The sequence below is a fragment of the Mastigoproctus giganteus genome, chromosome 7 (assembly GCF_048544385.1).
Source record: "Mastigoproctus giganteus isolate SK-2022 chromosome 7, ASM4854438v1, whole genome shotgun sequence".
NCBI classification, from domain to species: domain Eukaryota; kingdom Metazoa; phylum Arthropoda; class Arachnida; order Uropygi; family Thelyphonidae; genus Mastigoproctus; species Mastigoproctus giganteus.
This window is the reverse complement of record NC_143581.1, coordinates 136,285,005-136,297,871: the sequence shown is the minus strand read 5'-3', so window position 1 is coordinate 136,297,871 and position 12,867 is coordinate 136,285,005. Positions and strand designations below refer to the sequence as shown.

General features: G+C 37.7%; 1 protein-coding gene across 1 annotated transcript in view; it reads right to left on the bottom strand.

Annotated features, from left to right (window-relative positions):
- The window catches only part of LOC150083216 (ubiquitin C-terminal hydrolase 7-like), a 213,377-nt gene extending 201,526 nt beyond the window's left edge, over nucleotides 1–11,851 (bottom strand). Inside the window, exons 1-2 of the mRNA XM_090378439.1 lie at nucleotides 11,711–11,851; nucleotides 10,576–10,647 (exon numbers count right to left, since the gene is read on the bottom strand). Of these exons, the coding sequence (XP_090234565.1) occupies nucleotides 10,576–10,647; nucleotides 11,711–11,851 (213 nt within the window). The remainder of the gene's footprint in view (nucleotides 1–10,575; nucleotides 10,648–11,710) is intronic.
- Nucleotides 11,852–12,867: the final 1,016 nt, after the last annotated feature.

Genomic DNA, 12,867 nt, shown 5'->3' with positions numbered 1-12,867 from the left:
TTGTGAAATGAATTAGGAAGTCCTTGGGAGGTTTAGATCTTTTCGCAGATAAGCTTGCTCTATTATTTTGACAATTCATGGTGTATTCAATAGTAAGAAAAAGTGGGTGGAACATGTTGTATGAAGTAATGAAATTTTTGGATATGGCGTACATGTGGTAAGAATATACCCAGTTCCTTGACATAACGTGGCCTCAACAATGTTCCCCGCATACACACTACTCGGACTCCCTCCAGTCACTATCTGGCAGAGTAGAGGTAGCAAGATTATACACTAGCTGATCCGGAAGCTTCCTAGAGAGTTACCAATAGGTTCAGTCCGGTGTACTAACTAGCGGCCGGCCTGCGAACACCGTTTTAGAGCTGTACCCTCGAAATGTAAGGAATATTGGATCTCGCCACGACATTCATCATAACCTCAAAAATCATCAATCATACTGCATGATGGAAGAGATAGGGAAGGGTTGGCCGGAACTTAGCTCTGGAGACTAAACATGGGTTCCACCACTTCAAGCCTCCAATAAGCAAAGTGGTGGTATTTCACCGGTTGATGAGAGTCATCTACCACCTAGTACTGCCTGGTAACATAGAGGGGCGGCGTTCTTCCATGTGGTGTGGGCGCCACACCTCGACCCCTGCTTACGTGGGTTTTTGATTGATTGATTTGGTAGTTGTTGGCGCATCGGCTTCTGTGGCCATAATGCACCTCCCAAGGTTTTTTGCAGTACTTTGATCCAAGCCCGAGGTGGGAATCGAACCCGCGACCTTTGGGTTGCCGGGCAGGTACTTTACCCACTCGGCTAGCCCGGTCGGCTGCTTACGTTGGTTCACACCTGGGTGGTCACCCACCATGTACTTGTGCATGAAGGTTATACCCAGGATTACTAACAGTCCCACCATCGTGAAGGTGCAAGCAGAGGATTTGGCTGTCATAGACCGTCCGGACTTCGCCAAAATTGGGTCCACTCTGACTTGAGTGTCACCCGAATATCAGTTCCATCAGCGTTTTAGACTCCCAGGTAGCAAGAACAGCTTGTCTGGCATATCTGAGAGAATGTCTGTGACAACCTCAAGGACCAAGAAATGGTTCCAAGATTCCTCTAGCTCTGATGTTAGACAAAATATTAACAGTAGAAGAAAGGGCTGAATCACATAGGTTCACTTGATGCTGACAGATTAACTGTGGATGATGCTGCTGCTCAGGTTGCTGCAAGGTGACAGGTAATTAATAGTATTCGCCATATAGTGCAATCAAGAGGCTTTTTCTGCACTGACAACAGAAAAAAAAAAAAAAAAACCCCAACCAAGTAGATAAGGAAACAAAAATTATGTTTCACTCTACATACAGGTAGGTATCCAGTTGACCTTTCAAGTTATTCGAATTGTCAGCCTCGACTACATTCGAGGGCAACTGGTTCCATCAATCAACAATTTACTGGCTAAAAGCAAACTTCCTACAATCTAATCCAAACCTCATGCTCTGTAATTTCAATTTATGATGACCCCTATTTCTGGAATCCTTTATAATATTCCATTTCCATTTTTCATTTATTTGTACACACAATTATTACATATATATACAATTTTATTCACATTAACATTCTCATTACACCTACATAAGACATTATATTATTTTTGACCTCCTGGTGCATACGTACATCCCAGAGTCAAGGTGGCTCCTAGGCAAAAGTCCATCTCCAACTAGTTCATCTGTTTTGGTGTAGAACCTCAACAAATCTAGCCTAAAAACATGTGGGAGGTATTTTTCCACTGCCAATATAAGACAACTGCTGCCCTTCTCTAGGCCTGGGTTTATGTTATGTATTTGTGCCGAATGCACAAGTAATTGTTATAAATAATGATCTGGTCGTTACCAACCAGATCATTATTTATAGGCCACTGCGACCATGCACAGACCTGTTTAATGATTTCTACACCTTTCATAAGTTTTTACATTGCATCTGTTTACTGTCTGCCAACTGAAGACATACAATTGACTCTCCATTGTTTGGACAATATATGTATTAATTTCGCTTCTAAAAATCTTATAATAACAGGGGATCTAAATGCCAAATCCAACTTCTGGCACAGCGGTTTTACCGACCCTAGAGGATTAGCTCTCGGGGATTTAATTTTATCCCACAACTTAAGTGTGCAAAACTTGCCTGACAAGCCGTTCATATTCTCTACTCTGAATGGTGAATCAAACATAGATGTCACTCTTACCATGGTTAAAATAGATGAAATTCTAACTGACTGGGATGTTATTCCAAGCCTTGTGCACAGCCACCACTGCACTATTGTATTTGGTTTAAAGCCTCAACAGCAATATAATGATTCACAGATAAACGATCTTAGATATTTCTCAATGAATACCATTAAATGGAACAAATTCAGAGATTACTTTCTCACTATTTTCTCTGCAGATGTTGTAGATAGTTTAAATGTTATGACAGCAATGGAATTTACAAATTTCGGCCAGACCCACCTGTATTTGGCAATGGAGTACTCAGCCAAAAGAAAGCAGACAGAAGAACTTCTGTTCCTTGGTGGTCTTCAGACTTAAGTAACCTGTGAAAGCAAGTTAAACAGGTTAGAAAAGAATTCCAGCGACATAGGCATCCTTCTGCTGAGGATGTTTGGACCTTCAGGGAAGCTTACAGTACTCTAAGGAAAAACTATCAAAAAGCAATTTCCAACTCAAAAGAAAGTTGTTAGAAAAATTTTGTAATGGATATAGGAAACAAAGAACCGTGGGGCTTGGTTTACCGGATAATAAGGAACAAATGGCTTGCGGAGATGTTTATAACACAGTTAAAGTAGATGGTCAAGAGACTCAAGACTGGATGTCTTAGGTGGATCCCATAATTAACAACCTATTCCCCAAAGATATGTCAGATCTATATTCACCTGAACAAATGGAAATACGTCATGATAATGAAAAGTATGAAGGGTCATCAGACGTTGACCCCTTTACACTCCTGGATTCGGGCTCTACCATGGCAAAGCTCAATGGTAAGAAATGCCCTGGTATTGACCTGATTGAGAATACAGTCATAGTTAAATTTTTTGAAATTTTTCCACACATTCTTTTAAATTTGATGAATAAGTGTTAACTAGAAGGAATATTTCCTCATCAATGGAAAATAGCTCTACTAAAGGTACTGCACAAGCCTGAGAAATTAATATCAGTTCCACGGGCCTACAGACCTATTTCGCTTTTAGCAAACCTGGGGAAATTGTTTGGGCGAATGTTAGCCCCCAGAATCCAAAAAATGCTAAATCACCAACTATGTATCCAACTCACCTGCTAAATACATACTTGCTGTGTTTGTGGACTTTCAGGGCGTATTTGACACTTTATGGTGGGAAAATGCCCTCAGGAGCTTGAGATCAGCAGAGTGTGATGCGTACATCTACAGTGTTATGCGATCGTACTTTAGTGACAGACATATTAAGGTGGTGGCAAAACATCTTACATACGTGTTCAGAAGCACAATACGGCTTCATGAAAGGACGGTTGACTGAAGACGCTATAAATATTCTGACCAACTATGTATCCAACTCACCTGCTAAATACGTACTTGCTGTGTTTGTGGACTTTCAGGGCGCATTTGACACTTTATGGTGGGAAAATGGCCTCAGGAGCTTGAGATCAGCAGAGTGTGATGCGTACATCTACAGTGTTATGCAATCGTACTTTAGTGACAGACATTAAGGTGGTGGCAAAACATCTTACATACTGAGCTCAGATTTCAAGAGGATGCCCCCAAGGATCAATGTTCCCGAGGACCTCTCGTCTGGAACGCTGTGCTGGATCATTGATTAACGAGAGAACACAATGGTATCAGTAAGATAGCCTATGCGGGTGACTTGGTGATCGTTGCTGATGGAAGCACAAGGAGAATAACCGAAGAGAAAATACAGCCTATCTTGGATGACTTGATGGCATGGGCTACAGTCAAAAAACTGAAAATATCCCCCAGTAAAACCAGTTTTATGACTTTAAGAACCATTTTAGCCACAATAGACTGCCCAGAATCGGCTAAACAATACCCAAATCTCCTATGTATTTCCAAACTAAGTATTTGGGTATCATCTTAGATGACAAATTCAGTTTTCTGCCTCGTGTCAAAACTCAGGGACAAAATCCGTCCTCAGTTATCAGAGTCTCAAGGAAAGAGTGGGGATTATCAAAGAAAACCTTTAACCTTTACTATAAAACCATATTTTTGCCTATTATATCATATGCAGCAAGTGTTTGGTACCAAAAAAAGTATCAAAGGTAAAAGTGAAACAGAAACTTATTTCAACACAAAGATCAGTTCTTCTGACGATCAATAATATTCCAAGGACTGTTTCAAACAATGCACTCCAAATACATGGCAGTATGATTCCTGTAGATTTATATATTGCTTTTTGAGGTTTGATTTACTACCTAAAAAAGGACAGTCTAAGACAATGCTTGGAATTACAATTGACCCAGCCAGTGACTTTAAAAGGGAGAAGAAAAGGCTTTTGAAGGAATTTACTGTTGTCTGGCAAAAAAGATGGGATGAGAGCGAATTTAGGCTTGTAACAAGAAAGTATATTGCACAAATGGAATTCTCAACAACCCCTGGTGTTATTTCGTGGTTTAGGCCTTCTGTGACAGCTTCTTATCTGCTAACAGGGTATGGGTCCCTTCGGGCTAAGTTATTTGAGCGTGGCCAGGAGCCTGATCCGTACTGCACATGTGGGGAATATGAAATGTGGATTCATGTACTTCTGAACTGTCCATTGTACACCCAACCTACAGTGGATTTAATGTCTACAGTTCCAAACTTATTGGAGAACAATGTAATATCTCAGTTGAATACATTAATAACTTTATTGCTCTGCAAGCCTTCTCAAGAACAGTTTTCATATTGAGGACTCAGCTAAGAACTTCAGCTTCTGGGAATTGACTTCACAAATGACCAAAAGACAAAAGGTTTTTTATGTGTAAACAGAAGAATTGATACCATGCTTCTCTATCTTGTGCTATAATTTTAATTCTTGCATAATTTCCTCTTACAGTCCAATCCATCATTCCAATTCTCCTTTACAAAAGTTCTCTTCCCACACATCTACCCCTCAATCCCTTTCCTCAGCATGCTTTCTGTTCTCAATACATGTCCTATAATGTTATTTTGTTTCCTCCTTCTTAATTCTTTACAAACGTTCTCTCTTCTATTTTCCGCAAAATCTCATTCTCACTCTGTCTACCCATTTCACCCTTTCAATTCTCTTCCACATCTTAAAAGCTTCTAGACATCTAATCTCTTTTCCAGTGTCCATGTGTCAGAGCCAAATAGTACAACAGTCCATATTAAGGTTTTCATCATTTTCTTTCTTAATTCCTCCTTGAAATTTCTTCTCAATAATTCTTTTATATTACTAAATGCTTCTTTCCCATTGCAATTCTCGTTTTTATTTCTTCTTCCTGGCCACTTTGAAATTAACATTACCTTGGTTCTATTGCTGCTAATTTTCATATTTTACTCCTTTATTGTGCTGTTCAAGATGTCCAAGGAGCTCTGTAATTCTTCGTTATTAACAATCAATATCTAGTCATCTGCAAATATTATTATTGTCTTTATCTGTCACCTTCCTACTTTTACTCCTCCTTTCTGCTCTTCTTTGAACTCTTTCATCAGTGCTTCTGCATATAAATCAAACAGTACGAGGTAGATGGAACATCCTTGCCTTACACCCCTACCAATGGGAAATCATGGAATATTTTCAAGAAAACAGAATGGAGGAAGCATTCCAAAAAATTCTCAATTTGGCTAATAATGTGGCTACTATCACTGGCATTGCCAATTCATTTCTAGAATTAAGCACAGTAAGGAAAAGATTTAAAAGACATCATTTCAATTATGAATGTAGAGAGAAAGCTATTCAGGATCCACAACAAAATTTCAAAATTAATTTTTTCTTTCAAATCATGGACACAACAATTTTCTCATTAATTGAAAGGTTTAGAAATATGAAAGAACATCTAGAAATATTTAAAATATTTCTGAAAAAAAAAAAAAAAAAAAAAAAAAGTAATAAAACGATGTTTTAAATCTTTGCAGAGATTTACGTAATAAATTAAGTGACATTGATCATAACGAGTCTGATATTGACAGTTTAGCATTATTTGAAGAATTAGAGTACTTCAAATTTATATTAAAGACAATATTACTCTATTTTAAGTGTTACAATATATTTTTAAAAACAATTTTACAGATACTTTTTAAAATGTAGCAGTTGCATTAAAAATTTATGCAAATGAGGGGAATAAAGTGGTGCTCTTACCAAGAAAGGCCTAAGTACTGCAAATTGCAGCTTCTGGAGACTAGGCTCCTTTGAGGCTTTGAATGGGTTGAGCAGGCTCAATGTTGATGGGATTCTTCCTCTTGCTCAGTTTACACACTTGCGAGAGCATAAATTCAAATTGAGGAAAGACAGCCGTAGAACAGTTGTTTGGAAATTTGCATTTAGCCAGCGAGTGACAGTTGTAGAACATAAAATGTGGAACAATCTCCCATCTGTTGTTGTGGAAGTTGAATAGCTTATATAAATTCAAGCAAAAATTAGACAAACTTTTGAAGCAGATGGGAAATGGGTTTTTTCCCATTTTTTTTTTGGCTGATGCTGCATAAGTTTGCTTTCTTGCATCATATGCCACTATTAATGCTAATGCCAATTTTTCTGTCAATATTTCCAGTTTCAGTTGGCTAAGGTGAACGGAGTTTTTCAAAATTAAAATTAATGAAAAATTATTTTAAGATCGACAATGTGTCAACAATGACTGTAATTTGGCTATAATTTCAATGGAGAGTGATCATTTGGAACAAATAAACACAAATGAAATAATGAATAAATTTGCATCTCTTAAAGCAAGGAAATGTAGATTTGTATAATTTTTTTAACATTATACTTTTCCTTTTATTTTATTATTGTGACAGAATACGATTGCTGTGATTTAGAATTTAAAGTTTATTTCAGGAATTTGGGAATGATTTTGTGATTTTTGTTTGTTGTTTCATTATATTATATGTCAGATATGTTGTAATTCTTTTCTTTTTCAATAAATTAATAATAATTATTTAGGTCTTAATTTATTTTTTAATCCAAATGTTTTGGGGCGGCAAATTGGATTTCGCTTACTGGCGGCACACACATGGTCACAGTGGCCCTGACTGTTAGAACCCCCTTTGTGAATTGGGATACATTTGCCACATCTCCAGTCAGTGGGGACTTCCCCCGTGCTAAAAGGATGCTCTCATAATTATGGCTAAGGGTTTGCTTACTTCCTTTGCCACCTCCTTTAATATAACTGGATAGATCCCATCCACCCAGGTGCCTTTCTCAGTGTTGCCTGATAATTTATAATCATCCCATGCACCTTTATTCTCTGCCATGAGTCTTTTAAGTTCATCTGATATCCTTTAGGCCTAAACCTTGAATAGTATTTCCTAATCGGTATGAAAAGCCTAGTAGCTACCACGGTTACTTCCTTGAATGCTTCCGTTTAGAATTTGCTGCTGGTAACATCATCAGTTGGTCTCACTGTATACAATTTAAAAACTGTCTGAGACCACCACAGTCACCTTTATTAAACCAAAAACCCTTTCCCTTTACCTCTGATGGTAGTTACATCTTTAAGTAAATCCCACATCAGCAGACTGTGATCACTACCACCTGCAAATTCTTTATCTGCAAATTCCTAATGCACAAGTGTATAAGGCCTTGAATGAGTTGAGCAGGCTCAATTAACCCCGGGGGCTCACATCTGGTGAGTATGGGCTTGGCAAACGCAGGGTCCTGAGCTGGATATCACCATCCTTTCTTTCTTGGTGATTCCTCTCTCTCTCTCTCTCTCTCTCTCTCTCTCTCTCTCTCTCTCTCTCTCTCTCTCTCTCTCTCTCAGGGTAACTTGGGAAATTTTTTTGGCTGGTGCAGCATGAGCCTCGGGCTTCCTTGCATCATATGGCTAATAATAATAATAATACTAATAATGCTGATGAGATTCTTCCTCCTGCTCACATTACAAACCCTGCAGGAGCATAAAGTCAAACTGAGGAAAGAAAATTTAGCCAGTGGGCTAACCTTTCTTTTCTCAATCCCTTTAGCATGTAGTTGATTGATGAAAAAAACTTCTGTTTGTTGTTGTCAAAGTTGATAGCTTAAATAAATTAAAGAAAGAAATATACAAACATTTTGGAGCAAATGAATGGGTGAAATGGGTAAGTTTTTTTTTTTGGGCGATGCTGTATTAGGTTGCTTATTTGCATCATATGCCTCTGCTAATGCTAATCAATTTTGTACCCCACAAATACTATTTAAAGGATTCCACATGCATGACAGTAAATATTCCTACTACCCAGCATTTCTAATTTTCAATGTGGAAAACCTCATTGATCCCCATATGTGCTACATATGGGGATCAATTCATTCGTGAAAATAAGCAGAAATTAGAATTTTTTTTTTTTTTTTTTTTTTTTTTAAATTCACAGGAAGAACAAATTTAATGAAGATGAATTTTTTCTTTCTTTCTTTTTTGCAAAGAGAAAAAATGGAGAAAAACTGGGTTTTTGGAAAAAGACACTTTTTGTTACCAACAATGTTAAGATAATGTGAGGGAGAAAGTGTGAAACCAAACAGAAAAGATGGATTATGCATATTATAATTTTGTGCCGCAAGTTATGTTTGTTTTGTTATTTGGTTTTTAGGAGCATTAGCAACCAAGGCCATATTGCTCCGGGGATATGCAGTGGTCATTCCCTGACTTTTCCACATCCTTCGTATTTGGTGGTCACGGACTCCAACCCAGGTCTAATTAAGAAGCGTGTGCTACACATTGGTGCTCTTGCCCACCTGGCTACAGAGGTGCCACCACGTGTTATTGCTTCCCTCTCACCATCATTGCTACTCCAGAATATTATGCTTATAAATGGCTAATTTTTGTTTCCTATATAGCAGGTTTGGTTTTTTTTTTTTTTTTTTTTTTAGTAATGTTAAAAACCTCATTAACTTACACTGAAATGAATTATTCTTGATAACCCAACCCTGGTGCAATTAACTCCCCAAAAACTGTATAAAAAGAGAGAAAAGCAGTAGTAGAAAGGAAATGAATCAGAAGCAGATTCGTTACATCAATTCATGAGGTGTTTGTGCACAATCATCTGGTCGATAAGTCTGACATGAAAGCTACTAGGTGCTGCAGTAATTCTGCTTGTTTAGAATGAACTGTTTCAGCAGTTTCTAAGTGTTGTATTATGATATATACTCTATGTATCTACAGGAGCAAGTTGCATGATTTCACTCCTCAGTGAGTACTTTTGACAAATTCTCTATTTTGGTTTTGATTAGTTTTTGGAACAGACTTATAATCACTATGCAGAATGGCACAAAAGACCAAAGATAACTAAACTGAATTGTGGATAGCATTAAAATCATTCAGGCTGCATAAACGGGTGACAAAAAGATGTAATTTCAGCTTTATCTACAATTTGAAATATGTTTTCAAGTCATCTGCAAAATAAGGATGGCAATTTTGAAAAAGGTAGAAAATATGTAATCATGTAATAATTTTTAGTTCAAATTGGAATCCCAATGAAGTTTATTATGTTGAGATTTTACTCTTTTTTTAAGTTTCATCCGAAATATAAGTTTTATGAAACACTGTATTTCTAGGATGGCACAACACATTTTCCCACTGACATCTTCATATTGCCTTGTTTTGGAAAGTATTAGTCTGGTCTCAAATGGGGATTGATATGTAATGACTGGAAATAAATTTTGTTTAAAACAAGACAGAAGTTCCATGTAAGCTTACTGCACCCCCCAAAATGGTGCAATAAGCTTACACTCATAAAGCTTTATTTCTATTTGATGTTTCTGAGTGGTCAGTTTTGTGAGAGGAGAGGTAGCGCAAGATGATTCCCAGTCAGACTGCCCTTCCGCCACACATTTGGATGGAAATATATAGGGTGTGGAAACTTTTGTGTGTGTGTGTGTGTGTGTGGTATGGTTGTTTATTGGCGCATTAGCTACTATGGCTATAGTGCGCCTCGGAAACTTTTGTAACTTCATGGCTAAATAACAGTTGTCACTGAATTCTTACAGAAGATTTGGGAAAAAGAAAAGAGAAAATTGTGTGCAGGATTGGTTCTGTTTAGTGTGATACCAAAACAAACAGGACAAACTCAAAACAAACTTCAAATCTTTATTACTTTCATTATTACCGGAGATGAAAGTCAGTGCTGCTTTATAGTAACCTAAAGGAAGCTAGCATGAAAACATCTTGGGAAAGCAGTTGTGTGTGTGTGTGTGCTGTGAGAGGGATGGAAATGCAAGGACTTCCACGTGGAAGTTAGGAACTGAGTCTGCTTTATGTGTACATAAGAGCAATTAATAAAAAAAAAAAAAAAAAAAAGAGAGAGAGAAAAAGTCTTACTTTTGGGAACTCCTTCTATTACACATACACAATCATATCTAATTCCAATATAAGAATTACTAGTATTAATGTCATTACTTAATAATATCAATAACATTTAACTACCTTTTCGAACTCCTTATCTGGAATATCAAGTTTCTTTTGAATTTTTTCCTTTACTCGTGAAAACAGCTCTCTCTGCAGGAGGAAGGAAAAAGTGATAATAAATAACTTAACTACCAGTTTGATTACTTAACAAAAAGAAATACAGTAATATCCCGCATAATACTGATAATTGATACCGAAACTGTTCTGTATTATACAAAACCATGCTGATTGAGGTACGAGGGGTTTCCGAAAAGTAAGGTAACACACTTTTTTCTTTTGATGATGTTTAATAATACGAAGTTGAAATAGTACTGAAGAAGTCTGTGCCCACACGCAGTAACCAACACCGCACCACCCGATGAACTTCCTCATTCGTGGTGAAATACTTTACAGAAAGGTGTTTTTTCAGAGGGCCAAACAAATGGAAGTCTGAAGGAGTTAAGTCTGGGCTGTAGGGGGGAAGGGGTGACAGAGTATCCCAATGATTACGGTGCAACCACGCAAGTGGTGTGGGCAGTGTGTGGAGTTGTGTTGTCATGCAACTAAATCACGCTGCTTGTCAGGAGTCCTGGTCATCGAACTGGCTTTCAGTTTTACCAACATTGCACAGTAAAGCTGTGCACTGATTGTTCCTCCTTTGATAAATCTGAAAAGAAATCCAATTCCAATGGATTTCTTGCCAGATTTATTTACAACAGAACACCTTGGCAATCCCAGAACACTGTGGTCATGACTTTTTGGAAACTGGGAACAGTTTTGAACTTTTTTTGCACACAGGAGATTGTTTGCTCTGCAGGATAAAGTGATGAACCCACATTTCGTCTGCTGTGACTATGCGAGTGAGAAAATCTTCTCCTTCGTCGCTGTATCACAAGAGGTTCTCCGGACACATCCCCATGCGTTTTGCTCTGTCCTCCTCTGACAATTGTCGGGGTACCCAGACGCAGCACACCTTTCAAAAGCCAAGGACATCGTCAACAGTCGAGTTACTCACGTTCACTATTTGTGGCAATTTAACTTGCTTGTTTTCAAGAAGGATACCCTTAATGCGCAAAATGTTGTTTTCTGTCTTGCTCGATGAAGACCTGCCCGCCCGATGTCAATCTTCAATGTCAACACGGCCCGCTTCATATTCACTGCACCAAAAACACACCCGCTTCTTTGTCACCACCTTTTCGCCATAAACAGCAACCAATTCACAGTGAATATCATTCAGTGAAGACTCTTTTGCTTGCAAAAAGCGAATAACTTCACGAACAACTTTTTTGGACCACACTTCCATGGTAACTGCCATTTTGCAACTGGAATCTGCTGTGAGGCGACAGTACTGCAACACCACGTTTCATCTCATTCCCTTTCACCATTATTAAGAAAAAAAAATTGTTACCTTACTTTTCAGAAACCCCTTGTATACTTATAATGGGTTTTAATTGAATGCATAAACAAATTACAATAAATATATAAACAATTTGCACTTGACACCTAATTAAAAGGATTTGAAATAAAAAAAATTGCAAAAATTTTATTAATGAAAAGGTATAATCATAAGAGGTGAGAAAAAAGCTTTATTGTTTATTCAGGTATTTCAAAAATAAAGTCTGGTGAAGTCATCTCTTCTTTTTCTCGGAGTACAAGTCTTTGTAGCATCGAATCTCATTTTGTAAAATTGGCATATTTTGATGCTACGTTCAACATCGGATCTCCATTCATAATTGCCTCGCAGGCCATGTCAACCCTCCAAAAAACTTTCTTGAATTCTTCTGTAGAAAATTCTTTTGCTGCCACTTCAGTACAATCCACTCAGAATTCTTTTCCTCTTCTTCATATGCAGTTTGCTCATCAAAATCATCTAAGTCATTTGCATGTGAGTCACTGAAGTCACGTACATTGGTGGTCTCCAACGTTTCGAATCCCAAGTCTTTTTTGGTCTTTTTTAGTATTAGTAAAGGCATGTGATGCAAGAAAGCAAGCTTACACAGCATCATCCAAAAAAAAAAAAAAAAAAACCCCTTCTCATTTCACCAATCCACTTGCTCCAGAGTGGATGGGCAAATTTAAATCAGAATAAATTCAAATTGAGGAAAGCCTGTTGTATGGAAGTTTGTTCCAGCAATCAACCAGCCAATAGCTAAAGGCAAACTTCCGCAGAGCTATCCTATAACAGTCTTTCCCCAATTTGAATTTATGCCTTCTCAGGCGATTATTCTGAGCAAGAGGAAGAATCCCATTAGCATTGGGCATGCTCAAACCATTCAGGGCCTTATACACATCAATCAGATTACCTGGTAGGTGCCTAGTCTCCAGACACTG